The sequence below is a fragment of the Rhodnius prolixus genome, unplaced genomic scaffold (assembly GCF_049639745.1).
Source record: "Rhodnius prolixus isolate KJV_2025 unplaced genomic scaffold, Rpr scaffold_3, whole genome shotgun sequence".
Taxonomy (NCBI): Eukaryota; Metazoa; Arthropoda; class Insecta; order Hemiptera; family Reduviidae; genus Rhodnius; species Rhodnius prolixus.
The window spans coordinates 50,526,669-50,551,596 of NW_027411603.1; the positions used below are offsets into that span (position 1 = coordinate 50,526,669).

At 34.5% G+C, this 24,928-nt stretch overlaps 3 protein-coding genes across 11 annotated transcripts in view; 1 reads left to right on the forward strand and 2 right to left on the reverse strand.

Moving 5' to 3' along the window:
- Hers (Histone gene-specific Epigenetic Repressor in late S phase) overlaps positions 1–187 on the reverse strand; it is a 343,933-nt gene extending 343,746 nt beyond the window's left edge. The window contains exon 1 of the mRNA XM_074124182.1: positions 165–187. The gene's annotated coding sequence lies outside the window, so the exon portion shown is untranslated. The remainder of the gene's footprint in view (positions 1–164) is intronic.
- A 761-nt stretch (positions 188–948) lies between these two features.
- Positions 949–6,613, forward strand: LOC141452263 (V-type proton ATPase subunit E-like). The gene is made up of 5 exons (XM_074124234.1): positions 949–1,095; positions 2,064–2,239; positions 4,995–5,163; positions 5,498–5,605; positions 6,320–6,613. Exons 1-5 carry the CDS (start codon positions 1,078–1,080, stop codon positions 6,524–6,526), a joined length of 678 nt encoding a protein of 225 aa, XP_073980335.1. The 5' UTR covers positions 949–1,077; the 3' UTR covers positions 6,527–6,613.
- Positions 6,614–10,735: 4,122 nt separating this feature from the next.
- The window catches only part of puc (dual specificity phosphatase puckered), a 267,275-nt gene continuing 253,082 nt past the window's right edge, over positions 10,736–24,928 (reverse strand). For all 9 annotated transcript variants that reach the window (XM_074124216.1, XM_074124215.1, XM_074124214.1 and 6 more), the window contains 2 exons: positions 21,317–21,658; positions 10,736–13,780 (listed from right to left, as the gene is read on the reverse strand). In XM_074124216.1, coding sequence (XP_073980317.1) covers positions 13,488–13,780; positions 21,317–21,658 — 635 coding nt within the window. In that variant the 3' untranslated portion in view covers positions 10,736–13,487. The remainder of the gene's footprint in view (positions 13,781–21,316; positions 21,659–24,928) is intronic.

Sequence of the window (24,928 nt, forward strand, 5' to 3'; positions counted from 1 at the left end):
TAATAATAATTTTGGAGGTGGGGACTCACATAAATGGGGGCTAACTCCTCTCAAATTGCACTTCAAAAAAAAAAAAAATTCTGCTCTCTGAAATATTTGAGAAAATGTTAGGAAATATTTTAAACAAGAGCTATTTTTATAAACAAAAATTCATATGTACTTACTCTAAATTACAATTTCACTCACAACTACCTGTTGGAAAAGAAAAGAATGTGAATAAACCTTAACCCTTTATTTTTAAGTGCAATTTGTAACCTTTGACTTTCTTATTTTAAGAAAATCTACTTTAAAAATTGACAACTGGTCCATCTAAAAGAGTTTTCAATGAATTAAACAACTTGATAAACTAACACTGTTGAGTGCTCGTGAACACGTTTTCTTGCAAAAACAAACGTAATTTCACATACGAAGATAAAAGGAATCCTGGAAAATGTTGTACCGTTTGAAAGCCCATTAAACAAGGAAACTTTTATAAAAAGTGCCAGCACCTAGGTCTGATAATGATCACGTAAGGGCCTAATGAGTTTTCTAGAAAAATTTCCGATTACTTTTATTTTTCCAGTATCCAGGAGGAAGATTGAGGCTGATTGGAGAATGACTTATGCTTCGAAATGGTATCAATTTTTAGAAAATTTATCTGTCTTTCTAACCGTGTCATCAGAATCGAATTCGGACTAAAACTTCCTGAGTAATAACATTTTTATTGGAAAAAAGTAATGATTAAAAAAAAAAATTAAAAGTGACTTCACTCAAGAACAGTGGTGAATATGAAGTTGGCCAATACGTCATTGAACTCCACTTTAGATGTACTACACACGGTAGGCCTATGGACAATACTTACTGGTTCACCCTGTATATATTTAATTTTTTTTAAGAAAAATTTGTCAACATCAAGAAAATTTAGTTGCATAGCAATTACAATGAACTATTACTGAACGCTTACAAGTAACTAACTTTATTTCGATTGGTACCATATGTTTTGTATTCAATTCGTCAATTTGGATAGCCCAGCTGGTTAACTAAATGATTTATTTTTATTTTTTAATTTTTATGGACCCACATTTTGGCGTTTAAATAATGGATTTCTCCAGACAGGTAAGTTAATTGATTAGAGCAAAGAATCTAGTACCAGTTGTTGAATTATTTTAATAAATATTAATGGCTAAATTTTCCAAATGGGGTCAAAGTTGAACAAGCCATGTAAGAGGTCGCAGGAAGTTTGTGCGCCATAAAGTAGTAAGGAAGTAGTTTTAAGTATTGCAGAGGAGTATGCCACCAGTAGGCAGTTGAAGGTAGGTAGGGGTTCTAATTTAAGATTAGTGACGGTCACAACCCCGTTCAATGCAGAGTGTGAATATTTTCTTCTGAGATTATTTCCTTTGTCTTTTAGGTACGTACTCCGTGTCCATCATTCGACAGTTTGTGGGTTTTTTCCCTAAAAAAAGACCAACCACAAACAAAACCGCCGCCCACAAAACCGATTAGATGTCGCAGACATTGTATTCATTAATTTTAATACACAATAGAATGAATTGAATAATGAAAGATACCCCTGACCTTTAAGGCATAAACGTATAAAATATGTATACCAGTTAATACAAAGTTTTATACACGTTAAACAATTCGACTATCCGTCACGTGTCCGGTCTCCACTGTATTGCAGAGGAGTATGGCAGTTGAAGGTAGGCAGTTAATTTACGAGGGGCCTAAGGGAGAAACTACGGTAAATGGGAGTAATACTGTCCGAAAGGAGATCATATTTAGATTTTGTAGAGTAGATTGTAGATTTTGTAGTGAGGCTAAATGCAATAGCTGCGTTACTTCTTTGGAGCCCAATCTGTAGCTATGCATTTCTGTAAGTATTTATGCACAAGTCAAAAATGACTAAAAGATATTTCTGCATGAACTGAGATGTTCCTTAATATACTTTAATTCCGTAATCAAGCATTCGAGTGACACAACTTCCTTTTAAAAAAAAAAGAATGAATTTCCTTATGAATAATAAAGTTTATCGAGTTATATTGATTTGATGTCACTTCCTGTTTTCCCATATGTACCAAAAGGTGGAACGAATGATAGCCTTCATGGACAAGGAGGGTGAAGAACGAAGGAAAGAGATGTTCGAAAAAGCTGACGAAGAGTATAACATACAGATTGGTTATATGCTGCGCACCGAAAGGGCCAAACTGAGTAATTGGTACAAGAAAAAGGAAGACGCTGTAGTGATGTCAAGAAAAGTGTAAGATCCTTTTTAATCCTTCTATTCTTTAAACTACCACTTCCGAGGCAGGAATTGTGGAGAAAAGTGACAAATTTACCAACGGAGGCGCACATATTGTGATCAATTCAGCCTAGGCAAAAACTAGTCACTATAGGAGGGCCCCCCCCAATTGGTTGACCTGCTGCCTTATGAGATCTAAGACAAGACCCAATAGGAGGGGACACCGACTACATGCTGAACAATACTGGCCAATCAAAAAAAAACAAAAACAGCATTACTACTTAATCCGTAATCCTTTTTTCCAAATATAAGCCAGCATGAAGAGCCTAAAAATTCACCTGGCCAAAACTTTCTTACCCCGGCTCCAGTAATTTAACTAAGGAGCAGACAGAGTCTACGATTTGCCTAAATAGTAGACCAGTTTTACAAGGTCAAAAAGAACCAGTAGCCATGTACTCTAACCAGTAACTAGACCAGTCAAAGTCAGGGCTAGTTGAGTTAACTAACTGGCGAGCCAGTTAGATATAACATCGAGATCATGTGTCGATGTTATAGAGTAAAAATGCATTAAGAGTTAGTTATTAGAGTGGTCACGAATGTGGCTTTGTAGATCGCCGGTTCAAAACCCGCGATTAGCTACTTTTTATTTGTTAGAAAAAATTGTTAATAGTAAAGCATGTGCTTCCGTTTCCCTTACACGACAACTAATCGCTAGTTAGACGTTAAGCCCCATCTAATAAAAAAGCGATTACTTAAAATATGATCATTAACAACAGCCTTGGTCTTAAATAGTACTCCCATAAATTCATTAACCGGATAAAAAAAATAAAAGTAAGGTACCTCATTTCTTTCGCTGGCTAACTCGGCTTTTATTGGTCTGGGAGTGGCTTACTTCATGACGACGTCATCAGCTGACAATACCAAGAGACCGCCCACATTTCACACCTCTAATCCACCAATGAGACAAGCCAATTCTTTTTGCTATCTATTTCTAGGAAAAGTACTACTTTGATTTTTTTTACTAATTTTTCTCCCATAGGTATTTGATAAATTATCTGATTATGCAATAAAAAGTTAACGTCTTAAAAACACCAAGAACAAAGGTTATACCTGCATGATTTTTCCTCTATTGTACTACTAAAGTAATCCAAAATCAATAACGTTCATAATAATATAGATAAATAAACCATATAGATAAAAAAAATAAAAGTAAGCTACCTCATTTCTTTCGCTCGCTAACTCGGCTTTCATTGGTCTGGGTGTGGTTTACTTCATGACGACGTCATCAGCTGACAATACCAAGAGACCGCCCACATTTCACACCTCTAATCCACCAATGAGACAAGCCAATTCTTTTTGCTATCTATTTCTAGGAAAAGTACTACTTTGATTTTTTTTACTAATTTTTCTCCCATAGGTATTTGATAAATTATCTGATTATGCAATAAAATGTTAACGTCTTAAAAACACCAAGAACAAAGGTTAAACCTGCATGATCTTTCCTCTATTGTACTACTAAAGTAATCCAAAATCAATAACGTTCATAATAATATAGATAAATAAACCATATAGATAAAAAAAATAAAAGTAAGGTACCTCATTTCTTTCGCTCGCTAACTCGGCTTTCATTGGTCTGGGTGTGGTTTACTTCATGACGACGTCATCAGCTGACAATACCAAGAGACCGCCCACATTTCACACCTCTAATCCACCAATGAGACAAGCCAATTCTTTTTGCTATCTATTTCTAGGAAAAATACTACTTAGATTTTTTTTACTAATTTTTCTCCCATAGGTATTTGATAAATTATCTGATTATGCAATAAAAAGTTAACGTCTTAAAACACCAAGAACAAAGGTTATACCTGCATGATTCTTCCTCTATTGTACTACTAAAGTAATCCAAAATCAATAACGTTCATAATAATATAGATAAATAAACCATATAGATAAAAAAAATAAAAGTAAGGTACCTCATTTCTTTCGCTGGCTAACTCGGCTTTCATTGGACAGGGAGTGGCTTACTTCATGACGACGTCATCAGCTGACAATACCAAGAGACCGCCCACATTTCACACCTCTAATCCACCAATGAGACAAGCCAATTCTTTTTGCTATCTATTTCTAGGAAAAATACGACTTTGATTTTTTTTACTAATTTTTCCCCCATAGGTATTTGATAAATTATCTGATTATGCAATAAAATGTTAACGTCTTAAAAACACCAAGAACAAAGGTTATACCTGCATGATTTTTCCTCTATTGTACTACTAAAGTAATCCAAAATCAATAACGTTCATAATAATATAGATAAATAAACCATATAGATAAAAAAAATAAAAGTAAGGTACCTCATTTCTTTCGCTGGCTAACTCGGCTTTCATTGGTCAGGGAGTGGCTTACTTCATGACGACGTCATCAGCTGACAATACCAAGAGACCGCCTACATTTCACACCTCTAATCCACCAATGAGACAAGCCAATTCTTTTGCTATCTATTTCTGGGAAAAATACTACTTTGATTTTTTTTACTAATTTTTCCCCCATAGGTATTTAATAAATTATCTGATTATGCAATAAAAATGTTAACGTCTTAAAAACAACAAGAACAATCAATTATTTGCCTTAAAATAAAATATAACGTAAATGTGGATACTAGATTTCTAAAATCTCGGACTAATTACCCTAATAAGGTCAATTGCTGCACTTACCAAAGAAAAAAAAATTATTTATTTATTTTACTTTATTTTTATATTTTTTTTTAAATTTTTAGAGCCGGTTCTGTAGCAAGAAATGAAGCTCGACTGAGTCTTCTACGATACAGGGTATTGCTTGTTGACAATCTTTATAAAGAGATCAGAGATACGGTTCTCAACAATATAAACGATATCAACAAACGACGTACAATATTAGGTGACCTGCTTTTTCAAGGATTATGCATGGTGAGTTTATAATAAAAACAAACAAACGGAAAAACTACAACTATTGGTTTGAATAAACAAATTTTCTTGGAGTGATAGCCTGCGATTTTCCAGTTACCTTAACTTCTGTAAGCTCTTAAATGACTCAACAACATTTTTAATTTTGGATTTTGATTTTGAGACCCACATAGCATATAATATACTATATTATAGCATAAACCAAAAATCCATTCTGCAAGATAATCGTCAGCCTTTGTATCACTCACCAACAGTCTGGAGAGAATGAGTGCCAGAGAAAATGTTTCTTTTAATAGAATTAAGTGAAGGTAAAAGAAAAGTATCTTAATTGTTGCAGATGGTGGAGAAACGAGTCGGTCTGAGAGTCTGCAAACAGGATGTGAGCACGATTAAGGGAATCCTGGCAACTGTGCAAAAAGATTATGAAAAATTGTCCACATTAACGGTAAATCTTTTAAATCTTAGAAATTTTTAATCGATCAGGAAATTAATACGTAAATACTCCACAAAACTGTTCCACGACTGACTGACTACTGGTCCGCACTGCACTAAATTGCACTAGTCTCAGCTGCACTAACAAAGCTCTACTCACTAACTGACTAACTGCCCAACTAGCTAACTCCGCAACACTGACTCTATCAAACTATCCTAACTCCAACTCTGACTGCCTCAATCCAACTGCGACTGCCCCACTCCAATTTCGACTGTCCCAACCTGCCACTCACTGGCTGGGGAAAATACATACTGCCCCCACCCCAAACGGGGGCCGGCTTCCTTAGCTTGCTTTTACACAGTGGAGTACCGTTATAGGCTTCGGTCACTAAACTCTCTGAACAATCTAGCCCTTTCTTCTCCGGCTCAGGTAAAGTCTGGCCTTTTGTTTAAAAAATGGTGGACCGTTATAGATTTCGGTCACCCAACTCCCAGAACAATCTAGGCCTTTCTTCTCTGCTCAGGTCGCTAATAATTACATAATACACTATTATAATTGATTTTTGTATAAATTATGTGGTAAAAACTACTATTTTCAAGTTAATATATGGGCTTAATAGTTTGATGAACTTATTGTTACTTTTTCTTTTTCTTTTTTTATTGGATATTCTGCAAACCAACAACTTCGCTGTCACTGACTGATTTTCGACACTTTCAACTTTTACAGGTAGACATAGTATTGGATGACAAAAACTACTTGTCCGACGATAAACTACTAGGTGTATTCCTGTCGGCTCGTCGAGGACGTATCTCCGTAGAGAACACCATAGCCTCGAGAATCGAACAGATAAGGACTACGTTTGCTCCAGGTCTTAGAAAGATATTGTTCAGGAGAGTCACGCTGTCTATGGTCACCAGATATCACTATAAATGATTTTTGTTTTTTTTTTGTAGTTCGATAATTTTAATGGCTGTATGTTTATTATATGTCTATATAATATATATGTATATTATTTGTTAATTAATTTTGTTTTTTATTTGATGAATTCTTTTTTATTTTTTTCCGACCGAAACGTGGGTAATCCTAGATTTGATTTTGTATTTAAGAGGGCCTCCAATATCTGAGGCAATATTGTGCATTGTGACTGATTCGTTAATGCAGTAAAAATAATAATAATAATAATGCAAATTTCAGTCATGATTTTGAATTTGAAAATCATGACTGAAATTAGCATTATTCTTTTTCTTTCTTCAGTGCAAAGCAATAAACAATAAAGCCTAGGATTAAGCTTGCAGAATCCCAAAAATGTAAAACCAACAGGATCCATATTTTTCGCAAACTAAATAAGAATAATGACCAAAATAAAGCACAAACTAATAAAACCTTTAGAATCTCTAAAATCGATATATATAGAATAGGAACCGACAGAGTAACCTATGAATTTTTTTAAAAATGCTCCTTCTGTATTCGTTGGAACATTACTTTTCTTTTTGTCGTGAATACGTCTTTAAATTTGCTATCATATGGAGGCAATCCAAAAAACCTAATGGTAACAAAATCAGGGGGATACAGTTTGGCATTATAGTTTCGAATCTATCGTCTACATCCAAAATTAAATTAGTCCACTGGATAGCTAAAGGATCGAAAGAATTCATTACAATAAGCGAGGACTGTCGCGCGCGGTGGAGGGAGAAGCGCCGCCAATTTGAGATCATTTTGCTGCGTATCGAGATTTGCAATTAGTATAACTTTTGACTCGGAGAAGCTACGATGGTTCGTTTAAGTTTTAATCGTCAGCTGTCGTCACAATCTATCGATTGCATATAAAACATTAGTGTAAAATAGTGACAGTGAATATAATAAGGTGTTAGAATAAAAAAAAATATTATCAAAAATACATAATGTCGGCCTATACGCGTCGAAAAGCCAAAACCAAATACGGAGATCGTTTACGGTTGGAAATGGCTTCTCAAGAACAATCGAATGGTAATAATAAAACACCATATGATCGAGTCAAGCTGTGCCGGGAACGTAAAAGAATGAATGCGGCCGAGCGGATCAACGACGGTGTCAGTACATCTACAGTTTACTATCAATAACTTTAATACCATTGATAAATAAACAATTAAAGCTAAGTACAAGAATAAAAAAGAAAAGAAATAAGAAATAATGTAGGCTACAAAATATTTTTAATAAGAAAATTAGTTAGAATTAAAATGAGAAGTGTAGTTCGTACTATCGCCGCTAGATAGCAGGAGAATGCTCTTTCCCAACTTTTTTTTTTATTATTAAAAACCTTAAAAATCAACATAACCCCTAACGGCAGCTGCTACCTGGTAGCTAGTTTTTGAACTAATTATATTTCTTTTGAATTATTTTGCTTCTTTAACTGTTTTTTTGATTTCTAAATAATATTGAAAGTTATTTGGGTTTTAAGTTTTAAGTTTTGAATACTAAAAAAAATTTTTTTTGATTAAGCTGTTCTTGAAACTTAATTGTTTCTGAAATTATCGTATTTAATTAATTCTTCTTCTCGTACCCTTTTTTTTTCTATTGATTTGTATTTTTAAATTTAATTTTTGCTAAAACTGGTTTGAGAGGGGGCAGAGCTTTTAATTTTAAAGAAAAGCTCTAAAAAAATTTGGTTCTAAGTTCATTTCATTTAAACATACAAATTTTACACCACCTTTTAATTGATTTCATTATGCTTTTCCCTCGGTAAAAGAAAATCCATTTTGTATGGGTAACGTTTTCTTTTTTTGGTTTAAGGTGGTATCCTTAAAATTTAAAGGCGTTTTTCTGAATTAAAATAAAGAAAAACAAAAATTGTATTTTCTATTCTTTGAAAAAAAAAAATCAATTAAGTCTCTCTTACCTTGATTCGAATGACACTTCATTCATGACAATCGGTTCACGTGTCGATAATTTGAAACGATTGCTATACTTCCCTTTAATAAGTGTAAGAGCAGATCGCCGCCTTAATGTTACGCCCTAACCCTTATCATCCTACCAAATTTTATCAAAATCGGGCCAAGATTTACAGAGTAATTAGTGATAATAATTTTGAAGGGGGCCTTACATAAAGGAGGCTAACTCCTCTTCCATTCAATGTACAGCGTCGAGACCCCTAAAAGGCACATCTACATAAAATTCCGAATCGAATGACACCTCATTCATGAAAATCGGTTCACGCTTTTAGGCGCTACGCACTTTACAAAAAAAGGTAACAAGAACAAGAACATTTTCTGAAAATGCCGTTTTTGCTCATATTCGGCAACTTTTTTCTCGAAACCTATTAGATCTGGGTTGTTGCAAAAAAATTACAGTTATAAAGGAGGGTTTGCCCTATAATTTAAAGAAAATTTGGGAATTTTATCTTTTATAGAAAAAGAGAAAAAAATTGTCAAAGTTGGGTGTTTTTCAACGTTACACTTTTTCGTGCAGTTTTTGATGATCAACCCTTATACAACTGTCCTACCGGAAACAGTTTTAATATTACCACCAATTAGAAATAGAGGTAAAAAAAATATATATATAAATTCTATAATTTATTGTCTGCAAAACTCCACTGGTTATTAGCAGGCGCCAATTTTTATGATCATATGGTATAAACTTACCGAGGTTATGTACTCAGCTGATTCCAATATGGCGGCTTATTACACTGCCTTCTTGATTTTATTTTAATTATGGTGCTGTACGAGGGTCGTTTGAAAAGTCCGTGCAAAGTCAGAGAGATAGCACTACTGGCGCGTATCGAGGTTATGTTTAGTTAGTAGCATCTCTTGGAAGAACACACACCAAGTTTCAGCCAGATCGGTCTATTTCTTTGTGTTTGGCATTCGTTTGAATCGAGGAAGTCGAGTGATTCTCAAAAAATGGACGAAAAAGAATTTCGTGTGTTGATTAAACACTACTTTATGAAAGGCAAAACGCCTCAGGAGACTAAAGAGAAGCTTGATAAACATTATGGTGACTCTGCACCTTCGATTAGAACAGTTTATATAAGTGGTTTCAAAATTTTCGGAGTGGCCATATGGGCACAAGTGACGCTGAACGTGCTGGACGCCCTGTTGAGATTACTACTCCAGAAATCATTGATAAAATCCAAGATATGGTGATGGATGACAGAAGAGTGAAGGTGCGTGAGATTGCTAGTGCTGTGGGCATCTCGAATGAACGGGTACATAATATTTTGCATCAACATTTGGACATGACAAAGCTATCCGCAAGATGGGTGCCGCGATTGCTCACGCTTGACCAAAAACGAAGTCGTGTGAAGTGTTGCAAGGACGACGGTTTGCAGCTGTTCCAGAAGAATCCGCAGCACTTTAAGCGTCGTTTCGTCACTGTGGATGAAACATGGGATACATCACTACACTCCTGAGATCAAAGAATAATCTAAACAATGGGTTACCAAGGGGGAGAATCTGCGCCAAAAAAAGGCGAAGACCATTCTCCTTCGGGCCGGAAAGATTATGGCGACTGTCTTTTGGGATTCACAAGGAATAATCCACATCGACTAACTGGAAAAGGGTAAAACCATTACAGGTGCATATTATTCATCGTTATTGGACCGTTTGAAAAAAAAACCGAGCTGCAAGAAAAACGCCCACGATTGGCCCAAAAAAAAGTCCTTTTCCAACACGACAACGCACCAGCTCACACCTCACAGCAGTTGTGGTCGCAAAATTAATGGAAATAGGGTTCCAACTCGTTTCAGATCCCCCCCTATTCTCCAGACTTAGCTCCCTCGGACTACTATTTGTTCCCCAATATGAAGAAATGGCTGGCGGGAAAAAGATTTTATTCAAACTAGGAGGTGATTGCAGAAACGAATGGCTATTTTTTCAGAGCTTGGACAAATCCTATTATTCGGAAGGGATCAACAAACTAGAGCAGCGTTGGACGAAGTGTATAAGCCTAAAAGGAGACTATGTTGAAAAATAAAAAAGGTTTACCCCAAAAAATTAAGTAGTTTTTATTTTTGCACGGACTTTTCAAACGACCCTCGTATTATTACTTAGTTTTTTCTATATAATTTCCAACTAAGAGCACCACCTTAATTAATATTTTTTATCCTTAAATAAAAAAGAAAAGGTTGTTAAGTTTTCTTTTAAAGAAAAGAAATAAAAAGAACCAATATTTTTGGTACTAATACTGTTTAATACCATATTATAAATTAAAGAAAAATAAGAATTAAGAAATATACATTAATATACAAAGTATGATTATCGCCTCACTACATATACAACATACATATACATAATTATTTATTTCACTTTTTATTCATGATATCTTTTTTTTCACAAGGCACATTTTGTATTCTTTCGCTTCTAATACATTTTAGACTGTTACTTTTCATACTGCCATCTTTATTTTTGTATTAAAAAAAAATTTAATAAATTCTAAAACTTCTATACAAATAAATATCCATTAACAAATAAATTAATTTTCTTGTTCTTGTTCTTCTTTTTTTTTTGTTTTTTGTTCATAAATATTCCAATTAGTAACCAATATTTTTGTAAACAAACTTTAAAAAAAATGAAGTTGGAATTCTTTTGTTTTTCTCCCCCCTCCCCCCAAATGAATTACAAAATTATTGTGAGTCACCATGTTTTTGTTTTGCTGTAACCAATCAGATGCCTAGAAGTTTTTTCGTTCCCCCCCCCCCACTAACAAAAACTAATAGCTCATCAAAATAGATTTGAAATGTGTGATTATTTTTGGTGTGCTTTGTGATTTGATTGTAATGGTATTTAAGGCGCTGATTTTTAGCGCTTTTTTTTTTTTTTTTTAAACTATTCGCCCCTCATAAATTTCTGTGATACAAAAAAAAAATTCTGACTACACAGAAGCGTGTATAGAAGAGGATTTTTATGAGCGGAGATATCCAAAGAAAAAAAAATCATTTAATGTCTCTGAAGATGGATGAAAATAATAAAAAAAATCATTAAAGATCCAAATTAAAGGGCAATAATCGTGCTCAGATTTGAAAAATATATATGGTAACCTAACGAGGCAAAGAGAGTAAATTCATAATCTACGTGTGGGATAAAAAGCCAATACCTTTAGACTAAGACCAAATTGATCCAAACCCCCACACGTCTTTTTGCAATGTCTTGAAATATATTTCCATGTTTGACGGAAGAGGAGGGAGTAAAATCCAGTACCTGGTTAGTACCTGTGTGGTAACGTGGTAACCGCTCGCAGAGTACCCGAGATTTGTAAAGTTAGTTTGTAAAGGTGTTGTTGGAGGGCGGTAGAGGTATTTTATTGCATTTAAAAAAAATACTTTTTTTTTTGGTTAAGGTTAAAGAAGAAAATTCTTGCATGCAACGTTCACGGGAAGGAAACCATCTATGTGGTAGGCTAAGAAGATCGTAAAAGTGGATTCTGAGCGTAAAAGTAGTCTTGAAATGGAGAGAAGGTACTATACTTCTATGCCCAAATCTGTCTTAGGCCATCTTATTTTTGTTTGACTCACAATTCTTTATTTTTTTTGTGTAATACAGGTTGAATTTCAAAAGTAAACTTTTGTAAAAAAAAATAAAATAAAATACTGAATTAGAATATTCCAAAATAAAAAAAAAAAAAAAAAATTAATTCAAAACAAGTCACAAAAAAAAATATATATATATATATATAATATATTTATACGCCAATTCTTCAAATAAAACTCCATCTATCAGAGAGGAACTAAACTATACCACATCATAACCTTCTTTTTTTTGTATCCTTTATTATTAAATGCTTCTTACACAATTTGTTTTTACTCAGTTAAAGAAAAAGAAACAAGAATATATATCTTGAAAAATAAATTAATAAAAAGAAAAATTATACAAAATAATTCGTTCAAAAAAAAAAAAAAAAAAAGATTTCAATTCTCTACAAACTACTGGCAAAATATAATATATATTTGTCAATTAAATGTATCCATTTATTTTTTTGGATTTTAATTAAATTATTTACAATACCAAAAAAAAAATCATATATATATATACTTTATAATAATAAATTTGAAATAAATTATGTTTTCCCTTTTTTCTTGTTTACTCCTTTAAAAAAAATGACCCCTAATTCTCTTGGGAGTTGAAAAAAAAAATTTTGTGATTGTTTTAAAGACGAAATTGAGATTTCAACATATAAATACGAAAAATTCTCGTTTGACTTTTTCTTTTTTTTTTTCTTCTGTTGTAAATTTCTTAGTTGAAATGAAGAGAAATTTTTTCTTTTTCTAGACTGCTCGGGAACTTAAATCAAGTAAGAGAAAGAAAAAAGTAAAAAATACAACTTCTAAACCTGAGAAAAAAAAAAATTAAGTTCTTTCTCTTCTATTTTTTTTTTTTTTATAATTATTTATTTTTTTTTCATATATATATTTGTAATTTTTAAAATTATTATAGTTGTAGCACAGCCTTTTAATAAATCCATACCCAATCAATTAATTGGATTAATCCAATCAAAACAGAATATATAATATAAACGTAAAGTATGAAAAAAAAAAAAAAAAAAAAAAAATTAATTGATTAAAATAAATTAAGACTAGAACATATGATTAGGTTATTTGGTGGGAAACTCTACATCTGTTTTAAATTTTGGAGGGAATTTTTTTTTTTTAATGGGTAAAGCGCGGGGAAAAAAAAACAAACTTAAATATTACTGTTTCTTTTAGCCTTAAAATATAACAAAAATAATTTCTTAGGATTCCCCCCCCCCAAAAAAAAAATTCTTTTAACTCCAGCTTGTTCCTAGATTTACGAGAGAAGTGAGAAAAATGGAAAAATAAAAACACCAAATTTTCTTCTATCTTTGCCGCCCCTCACCCCCCCCCCCCTCTTCAAAAAGAAAATCTTTTTTTTTTCTTCTTGTTTCCCCCCCCCCTTTCATTTCCCTTTCAAACAGAACAACCAGAGGTGACCTCTTCCGGTGTGGAAGCCGTTTGTTGCGTCCACGCCTGTGAACATGGTAGTTTGGTTTCCGCACGTAAACATTGTTCCAATTCCAATAGTTGACCCATGAAATTTAAATTTGGTGAGATTATACTGCGAGCATTTTTCACCATTTTATACGCTTCAATCATGGTTAGGCCGCGATGTTTCATAATGTAGGCGATGGCAATCGTTGGCGATCGACTCACGCCGGCTTGACAATGGATCAGCACGTTACTGTTGTTCTTTCGTGCTTCTTCTGTAACAGAAAATGAAAAAGAAAACGTTGAAAATACATATTTTATATTTTTAATACATTTTTTAACAACTCTACATACCTCGCAGAGGAGTATTTAATATTGTTTTTAAACAGTTAATGTTGACCTTAAATACTCGTTGGTTGGGCCTGTCATGACAAGTTCAGGTAATAAATGACTGGTTAGACTGCCCGTCACAAGCAGCGCCACCAACAACCAGCAAAGAATGTTTTCGATTTTTAAACTTACAACACCCCTTCAACCATTTATTGCTCTTTTCATCCAAATACTAGATAGGAGGAAATATTTTCGATATCTAATTTTAGAAATTGAGTTAAACTTAAATAAATATTTTAATACGATGAAAAGAAATAACTGCCATTTTTAGATAATGATATATTTTTATTATGCCGGAGCTTTCGATCTAGGGGAACTAGGTCCATCTTCAGGGCTAATCCTGAAGAGTCTTTGAGTCCATGAACAGACCAAGACAGAAGACACATCAACCCTTTTTTTAATGATGTAAAATATTACATTGTAAATTAGCCCTGAAGATGGACCTAGTCCCTAGATCGAAAGCTCCGGCATAATAAAAATATATCATTACTGAAAACTGGCAGTTACTTTTATCATCCTATCGAAACTATGGAATCAGTCACCAAAAATAATGAGCAGTAAGAATCTTTTAAGTTTCGCAAAGCTAAGATGTATTGTTGGTTTAGTGGGTTCGATTCCCCGATCTTAGGCCTTGGATTTTATTTAATGGTTAATATGAGAAATTTATAGTAAAGTATGTCTGCTAGTTGCCTTCGTCCACGACACCTAATTTGGTAGTTGGACGTAAAGCCCCGCCTGAAAAAATAGGCAATTACTTTACTTTACTTTTACTGCTTTCCTAAATCCCAGTAAAGTTGGGTAATAACCATTTCCGGAATGTGATCTTGATGACTACAAAACTGCCCCCTCCCAAGACTGACCACCCGAAAATTCACCACCTCGCACAAACCCAATCAGCGTAAGCTATTTTGGTGCCATTGGAACTTTGGGCACAGCATCTCTACTCAAGATAATCTTAAAATTGATAAATTAATATGTAGTCTATAGTTAGATCTTTTATCTATCTGGTAACTGCCCTAGCCAATACCTTTAGACTAAGACCAAATTGATCCAAACACCGTCTTTTTGCAATGTCTAGAAATATATTTCCGTGTTTGACAGAAGACGAGGGAGTAAAATCAGTACCTGGTAGTACCTGTGTAGACATGGTAACCGCTCGCAGAGTACCCCAGATTTGTAAAGTTAGTTGTAAAGGTGTTGGAGGGCAGTTTATTGCATTTACATAAATATAGTTTCTGTTTAGTTTAGTGTAAAAATGGTTGGGTGGGTGTTTTTAGGGTCACACTGATGAGTCATCTATTTATGACTCTTATTTTAAGTTCTCGATAGAAACTAGAGAATCGATTGTTTTTTTTTTCTTTTTATAACACGCGATATTGTGACGGAGTGGATTGTTTTCATGTAAATTGTGTGGAGCAGAAAATTGTGGGGCGCGGGTGGACGACAAAGGGATGGTTGGCGAGGAGGAAAGGTGAAGACAATTTGTGAAGATCGATTGTTAGAGGTCACCTAGCTGTGTGACGTCACAAAGTGTTTGCTCTCTCTCTTCAGTGTAGCGCACATACTAGCGCTGCTGTTGTTTGCATTTCTTCTCTTCTCATTTTGGCTTCTCTCTTTGCGGAGACAGAGAGGTTCTGCCATCAAGGTAGCCAGCACACCCTCAGGTGTCGTCTTGTGACTCATCCCTGACTTCTTCAACAATACGCATTTCTCTTCATCCCAGAGAGAGAGAGAGAGAGACCCAGACTACTCAACCACCTTCTTTGTGATTACGTCATTATAACACCATTCCATTCCAGGCCAGAGTCTATTTCGAAGTTATCAAGAGATAATCATGTAGGCTGCGCAAATCCTTGCAGCGCCCGCCAAAAAAAAGGTGCTAATCGATTTCAATTTTACTAAAGATTGAAATATGGTGCTAAGGTGCATTTTTTTTAAAAAAGATTCATACCATTCAGACACGCTCCTTCTTTGCCATAATTTTGCTAGGCTACTAAGTCTTAAGACTCGCCCACAGTTTTACGTACCATACAGAGATTTCAGGCTCATTTACCATTAAATGAAATAAGCCTAGCAGCTTTATTTAGCAAAATTTATACTGCTGTAATTATCATCTCCTTACCGGAAATAACACGCATAATTAATCTGTGTGAAGAAAGATTTCAGCCAATTTCCGTTATATTTTATTTATTTGTATTAATGCCAAAACTTCCGCCCTAGGAAAACTAGGTCATCCTCTCCAGCTGTGTGGATGTTTACAGCAACAGAAAACTATTTACGTAATAAAAATTATTAATTATTTGCCATTACGGTGGACTATTTTTATTATATATGTAGTAAAAATGCCATCAGAGGGTGCTGACGACAACGCGACTCAACCTGAATGTTAGGTTACAGTCTCGGAAGGTTTAGCGTCACTTTAGAGAGTTTACAATTACATAGAGTGTTTTTATAGTATTTAACGACGGTGACATATAAACTAGTAATATAAAAGGGATTATATTGTTCTAATTATTTATGTATTTATGCAAAAAAAAGTAAAGTAATCGCCTATTTTTTCAGGCGGGGCCTAACGTTCAACTACCAATTAGGTGTCCTGGACGGATGCGACTAGCAAACATACTTTACTATAAATTTCTTTTATTAACCATTAAATAAAATCCAAGGCCCAGACCGGGGGAATAGAACCCACTAAACCAACAATACATCTTAGCTTTGCGGGTCTAGTCTATAACCGCCTAACATTCTTTACTGCAAATTTCTCATATTAACCATTAAATAAAATCCAAGGCCTACACACCGGGAATTGAATTCACTAAACCAACAATACATCTTAGCTTTGCGGGTCTAGCCTATAACCGCCTAACATTCTTTACTGCAAATTTCTCATATTAACCATTAAATAAAATCCAAGGCCCTAGACCGGGGGAATCGAACCCTCTAAACCAGCAATACATCTTAGCATTGCGGGTCTAGCCTATAACCGCCTAACATACTTTACTATAAATTTCTCATATTAACCATTAAATAAAATCCAAGGCCTAGACCGGGGGAATAGAACCCACTAAACCAACAATACATCTTAGCATTGCGGGTCTAGCCTATAACCGCCTAACATACTTTACTATAAATTTCTCATATTAACCATTAAATAAAATCCAAGGCCTAGACCGGGGGAATAGAACCCACTAAACCAACAATACATCTTAGCATTGCGGGTCTAGCCTATAACCGCCTAACATACTTTACTATAAATTTCTCATATTAACCATTAAATAAAATCCAAGGCCCTAGACCGGGGGAATCGAACCCTCTAAACCAGCAATACATCTTAGCATTGCGGGTCTAGCCTATAACCGCCTAACATATTTTACTATAAATTTCTCATATTAACCATTAAATAAAATCCAACGCCTAGACCGGGAATTGAATCCACTAAACCAACAATACATCTTAGCTTTGCGGGTCTAGCCTATAACCGCTCGGCTACCGTGGCGCCCATGTATTTATGTAAGTATGTAATAATGTTTTGTATTAATTTATTTATAAAATTATATTAATAAAATCTGTTTCAAAAACCGTCTTACATATATATTAAATTAATGTACAATATAATCTACTGCTGTAAAATATGAAGAGGAGTCGTATCGGCAAGAATTTTGGACATGTCCCTTTTATGCTTCGGGTAACTGGAAGCTAGCTATTTCTACGAGTGGACGCATAGAAACCCAATGCTGTTTAGGTTTTCTTTTGGAAAGCGATTTCACTCTAAAATGTTCGAAACTGTTGCGATACGATGACTTCAAACTTTTATCAGTCTTTCTGATGACGTAAAATGAATTCACCATGCACTACATTTTGACAGAATCAGCGAAAAACCAAAATGTCACAACAAGAACTCTTTCTTCCGAGTTTAGTTAAGTGTGAAATAAACATTTTGGCAAGACGCAGACTGTCTAACATGGATTACCTTTTTGACCATGGGTTTTTCTATAACCTTCACCCATTAAAAATACCAAAAATGAATACTTAATCAGACTTTATAAAAATCAGTTTAATGACATAGTTTTTCTACTGTGTAAATATAACAAAGAGGAGATTATTTAAGATGTGCACCATGGACAGAGAGACATACGGCGAGGGCGTGCATATGCCATGTGTTTATATCCGGCCGTACAAGCTGCAGGGGCGGCCGTTTACAGCGGAAGTGAGTGTACAGGAAGTGGAACAATCAGACCAAGCCAGGACATCCCTTCATTCATGTAATAATACATTCACACACACACACACCCATTCCATTCACACATCTCTTTTCGAGATTTTTTTGTGTTGTTGCCTTCCCCCCCTCTTTCCAACAACAAACCACAGCCTCCTGTATGATTGTTCGTGTTTATCCTGCATTTTTCTTTTTATACAAATAACTTCCGGTGGATAACAATATATTTTATGATAATTATAAATAGGTTTGTTATAAAAATCGGTAAAATTTCTCTCATTTTAAAATCACTTAAAATTTCATTACGATAGGCAAGATTGGATCCAATAATTGCTTGACTTTCCGACCTTACTAGGCCTAAATGAATTTCAGGTATGTACTAAGAAAGCCTAACAATGATTTGATTTCCTGGTTAACTGGAGCAAGCGCAATGATAAAGGATTCCTTGGGATTAAGTTCGAAGATTAAGCTATAACCGGAAATGCTACTTTCAGACAGGAAGAGTTCGATTTCTTAGCACGCGTTGATGCAAAACTAGTTTTTAAGGAGTTTAAGGGGAGAAAGAAAAAGATCGCAAACACAGTTCACTTCCGGCTGCCCCCAAATTGAGGTCTCTCCTATTTCCTGAAAAGGGATTCCCACTCTAGGGGCCTACTAGCCCTAAATAAGTCTACAAATTATAATGCAAGAGATTTCCACGTTCTAGATTTTGGTTAAGGGTCTGTTCTGTAGGGAAAACCTCCATCTAACCTGCAGTATCTGCAGAGAGGGCAGCATCTCTTTCTAGACAGAGAGAGAGAGAGAGAGAGTGACGCGCGTTGATGAGTGAGAGGATTTGGTACGTCTTCCGTTACATGAAAGGAAGTACAGCAAAGGACATAAAACCCTTGCAATACTGCGGGCCTCATGAAAGAGCTTAAATATTAGATTCGTCTTTCACACTGGAACTGCAAGTTTCTATTTTCGAACTTAATAAATTAAGTTTAAATAAGAATTAAGCTCTAAATCATGAAGCTCAATAAACTATAAAATACATAAGAAAATTATTATTAAATGTCCCTTTTTTGGTTTCCCCCTCATTAAATTGCTCATTGTTTGGTTATAAAAAGATTCAATCTCACGTTCCTGATTAAAGCCAATGTACTGCGCAACCATCAGAATGTAAACAATTGATATCCTGAAAAATCAGGTTATTACGTTCACTAAATTTTTATTTTCAATTTTTTAGTTTGAATCCGACGATATATGTACAGGACAAACAACTTTCCAATATCCGTTTTAAAGATGAAAAATTGCAGTCACCTCCGGAAAGACGACTATACACAAAGGAAGAAACCCTTCATCCGGAAGTATCACGTCACTTAATAGATTTCTCTCTTTTATTTCCGTTTTTCTTTAAACTTTGGAAGTACTCTTTTGGGAGGGGGGACGGTCCATTTGATCTTAAATTGAGCAGTTCTAAAGACTATAAAGAAATCTCTTTCCAGGAACCAGGAAGTCCTTGATATCATTTCTTTTCGCCTCTTTCACATTAAAAAAAAGAGTTGGAAGTTTGGGGACATCAAATTCAAAACATTTTTGCCGATATCAATTTTATTGACGGCCTTCCACGGGCTCGAAAAATCCGCTTTATCAGTATAACCCACAGAGTTTTTGGGATATTCTGTCCTGAAGGAAATCAGGGAAAAACTTTTAGGTTTTTGAATGGACATGATGAAATTTAAAAGCTCTCTTCTTTTTTTGAAATTTTGGATTTATATGAAACAGTATGAAGTTAAATTTAGAGAAAGTAATATCATCTTAAATGCTAATGCTCTAAAGAAACGAACAAGATTTGGCAAATGAACTGAAGCAGGTTACTGACCTTTGTTGGGTCTCTCTCATGCCGTAGATTATGTTCAAATGGGAGTTCACCATAGTTCTAGCCATGCCAATATAAGTTTCAGTGGTTTGCTCACGACAATCGCTAATTTAGCCACCTTCTCCTAGTGACTTAATACCAAGTGAACGCTTATAGATTTACCCAAAGATGAATTCTTTACCACAAAACATTACCTAGGGAGAAAGTAACAGAAACCCGGAACTGTAGCCAAAAATAATTAGCCTTATTTTGGCTGGATGTCTGACCAGAAAATGAGGGCAGGCAATACGTAAATAGAGCATCTGTCGTGTGGCCTAGATTAGCGCAACATCATCTCTCTGGACCCCTGCCCCGCCTTAATCTTAATAAACATTACTCAGCTCAATGAACAAAATCTACACAGATCTAAAAAAGACTATTATAGTGCTGATCCGTTTGTATTTACGCCAAATCATTTAAATTGACGTCACAATTTCAATTGACGTTTACTTATTTGAGTTTTCCACCTTCTTATCCATTGAACTTGATCAGTTTACGTAAGTTTGAATAAACTTTTCAAGATTTCCATCGTACTCTTTTCTTTTTTAACAAGAGTTTGTGGAAAAGCTGAAGATTTAAGTTATTGAGAAGTTTTCTCAAGTTTAGAGAAAAGCGGTGAAAAACTTTTCTTTTTTTTCTCAAGAGAAATAAAAAACTAACAACTTTCTCTTTAGTACTTTTCTCAAACTCCTAACTTCCGTAACAATAGAGACAAAATTAATTGTTACCAACATTGAAAGTTTACAAAAAAAAAAAGCAAACGTTACATAGAAATGTAATCACAGATGGCCTAATTTAAAACTCTTTAAAAAAAACTACCTTGATTTTCATCTATCATCAGAGATACATTTATCAGTTTGGTGATTGATTCAGAGATTAAAGTTCGCAACCTATCAGGGTGACAATAAACATTCATGTTAAGACAGGATAAAATCAAAGATATTATCCCAGCACTGCCAACCTAAATCAAATTTTCAATGATAAATTTGTCCGGGCGTATGTAATTGTACGTAAGAAGTTTACCCAAAATTTCTTGGGAGCCCTTTGCGTGAAAAATCGAGGAATATTAACAAAAACTATTCTAGTAAACGGTACTATTAAAACCTTGGATACTTAGTACTACTACATGTTATTCTTATTATTATTTACGTGGCAAGAGACCAGGCGATTCAAAGTGTTAGTAGCACTGCAGAGGGAAACCTACTGATTCGCTTGTCCATCATTCTCCCTAATCGAATTCATTCGATATAATAATCGACTGTTTTAGACTAATATAAACAATAAACTTAAAAAAGAAAAACTCACCAATAAAAGAAAATGCCTCTTCAAAATATTGCTTAATATTCTGCTGCGTACTATCCGATGCGGGCAACTGTCTGTACGCAATCACGTTTCCGTCGGACGACGTACTTCCACTTAGTTGGATGGTAGCCTGCAGTGTCACGTTCAACACTCGGGTCACGCCAAGATCTTTCAACAGGTCCAAATCTTTGGCATCGCGAGCGTTGCCCACATACAGAAATGGTAGCACACGACTCGGCGGATGTGACTCAATGTCTGGATCTTGTGGAGGCGGCGGACTCAATGCTAACGGTGCGGAATCTTCACAGTGTTCACGATGTCGTCGGGAAAACTCTTTGTGGCCACCTGTGAACAGTGGAGAGAAGGGGGGGAAAATTAAAATTTCAAAAATCACTGTCTCTTTGAATAATGTATATATGAATTAACAAGTTCACATTCTTAATTAGGCAAAGAATTCAAATCTAGTCTGAGTCAACAACTGCAGCGGAATGACTCAACGTCCGAACGGCCCACGACACAGGGCATTAACACAAATTAGTATCTATTACCATTACAAAAACATAACACCACTTTAATGGTCATTATTGGTACAGGCAACGCAATCAGCTGATCCGACTCATCAGCTGTGTTCTCCAAATATTTCTTGAAAACAAATGTGTTTATTATATCATTAAATAGAAGAATTTAATTATGAATCGATATTTATCGATCGATTAAGATTATTGTTTTCGAGAAATATTGCCTTATCTCCAATAAAGTAACGTCTATCTTAACTTACAGATTCCTTAAGGCCCTTTTAACTGGTGGGAACCCTTCCACAATAATTTATTTAATTTTTTTCTGGCTCAATACTGCTACGACTTTAGTTATACCGCCAAAAGACTAAAACGAAAATCGATTAGCGCTATTAAAGATGATGATTTACGAACAAGATTTCACATCATCAAATAATAGCGAGGCTGCCGCTCTGCATTTTTCATCTCATTTTAAAATTGTAAGAAAACTAAGAACTTCTAAGACAAACTGCAAAAAAATTAATTCATTGCAAAAATGCACCTCTGTTTTAATCGATTATTTGCAAACATTATCGTATAAATTGTAATATTGATCCTTAATGTGCCGAAAAACGGAAATTATTCAATTGCAGCTTTTTAGAGAGAAGGTAAAATTTCTTTCCGTTCTCTAAATATTGTACGTGAGATATTCAGAGAAGGGATTAGCTATGCGGTTAGCGTACTACTGGACTCCAACGCGGAGGTCCCGGGTTCGAATCCAGCTGCTGACTCTTAGATTTTCTTTTCCTAGGAGCTTCTTACAGCTCACTGTCCGGTGATGGACAGTGTTGTCTGTAACGAGAGAACACTGTCCGGGGGCCGGCAGTGCACTGAAAAAAGCTCCGGGCGCCAATGACCTTAGATGTTGACGCGCCTTAAATCATTAAAAAAAAAAAATAAAAAAATAAAAAGGTCCTCAGTTCTGGATAATATCTTTGAATTTATCCGTCACAGCATGCATGTTTATTGTATCAGTGGACGGTTTCGAATTTCCTTTCACCATCAGTTTATGCACAGAACTACGACTTCACTAAATCATAAATTTACTTATTTATATATCTTACATAATAAATGAAGTAGAAATCTCCACACACCAAACTAAAGAATCTACCTCTGATCATGGATAGAAGTCTTAAACCAGACTGAGGATACAATAAACATGCTAGCTGGTGACGTCGCATTATATCCAATGTTAATGAAATAATTTTGATACTTTACTTCAGGAGCCAGCAGGAAACGTGACGACAATAAGCTTCACGGTAAAATCACGTAAAACCGACATTTTACCGGATTTCCTGGTTTTTAATGATTTTCGAAAAAAAAAAACTTCATTTTTTTAAGAAATGTATTTAACTTTTAAAGTATAAATATGTACGGTACGATGAGAACTCCTCTGTTAGTGCAGATAATAGTAATAATAAATAAATATTTCGAAATTATAAATATTAATTCTTAAAATAGACTATTTTATTTAAAATACTTATTTAATAGTTCTGAATTAAGAGAAATAAATAAGAAGCTATTTAAGGCAAATAGAATTATAAAGTCATTTTTGAAATGGCCACAGCAGTTGGAACTAGTTCCACACTCCGCTGACAGATCGCACCCGGTTCAACTTTTTAACGTCCAAGTTGTAACGTATACATTTTCAAAAAAAACAACAACTACCATAATCAAATGAGGTGTTAATCTTTAAAATAAATATCGAATATAAATTGTTTTTTAATACAGAAGTGTTATTTTTGCTTGTCAAATTTTATGGTTTTAGCAATGTTTGTTTAGAGATTTAAAAAAAACAAAAAAACATTGTTTACTACGTTAATTATTTTACAGGTGGTTGTTAAGATTGTTAGTTAACACGAAAGAGGTTTATGTTAACGATTTTTTGTTGAGTACAAAAAATTATTTAAATTTTTTATTCCAGAGTGTAGAACTCGAATATTTTTAAATGGAGTTTTGAGATGGGATTAAGAGTTGTGGAATTTGAGTCTGTACTTTGTTAACTACTATAGTTCTATACTTAAGCTATTGGGTCAATATTTTGAGAATGGGCAACTTCTTCTTCTGTAAAGATACCTTTCCTCCACAGACTTGGAATAATGATTCGTTTTTTTACCAAGTTTAGGGACTGTAGGGTTCCTTAGAGCCTAAAGCGAGATTTTTATTCTAAAACAACTCCAAGTTCTCACAGGACTTGAAAAAACTTATTTGATTTTAAGCCCTATTTTCAGCACTGAAGGGCCCAAGTTTGAACCTCCCTTGGCCTAGTACTTAGCATCTCGAAGAATCAAATACTGCCAAAAGATTATTCTAATTAGGGATTAAGACCCATATAGTTCCCCGTTAGATCAAATCTAAGGGCCCTAAAATTACCAATCAGCATCTCCTGCACCAAGTTTTTTTTTTATTATACCACAAATATTTTGTACGTCTCTTCAAAAAATTAAGTTCCAAGAAAAATCCAAATATGAAAACCATTCTCTCCACATTAAGAAATGCAATACAATCGTAAGTCCCCCTAAGTTTAAAAGACCAGTACAACCGGTTTTGGGTACCCTGTTTTCTGTAACAAACGAACAGGCCATCTTCCCAGTACCCAGTTGCTAGCGGGTAAAATGTAAACAAAGTAGAGGGGCCATCACTGAGACAAAGTTTGGTAAAAAAAAACGTTTGAATTTTCGTAATCGTCAAGCTAAACTTTGGTAAAACAATAACGTGACATACAGACAAAAAACTAGTCATGATTAAGTTTGCCTATCGTTTTTTTTTTTTTTTGCTCTTTACCAGTAATCAATTTAACATTTATTAGTCACTGATGACTGTTCAGGAAATCCGTACGAGATGTAATTCAGGAATCAAAATGACTTATCTTCCAGTTAAAGCGAAAAAAAAGGGAAACTGCAGATTTGTTCTAGTAATTCTGATTGGTTAAATGCAATAAGTTTCTTTGAACGCAGCTTTTCTTTTTCTAAAAAGCTCTTAACACGACTTACAAGTTGATTTGAAGGGGTTCTTTATTTTGGTGCAAAATCTTTCCGGATAAAAATGATTCAATTTCGAG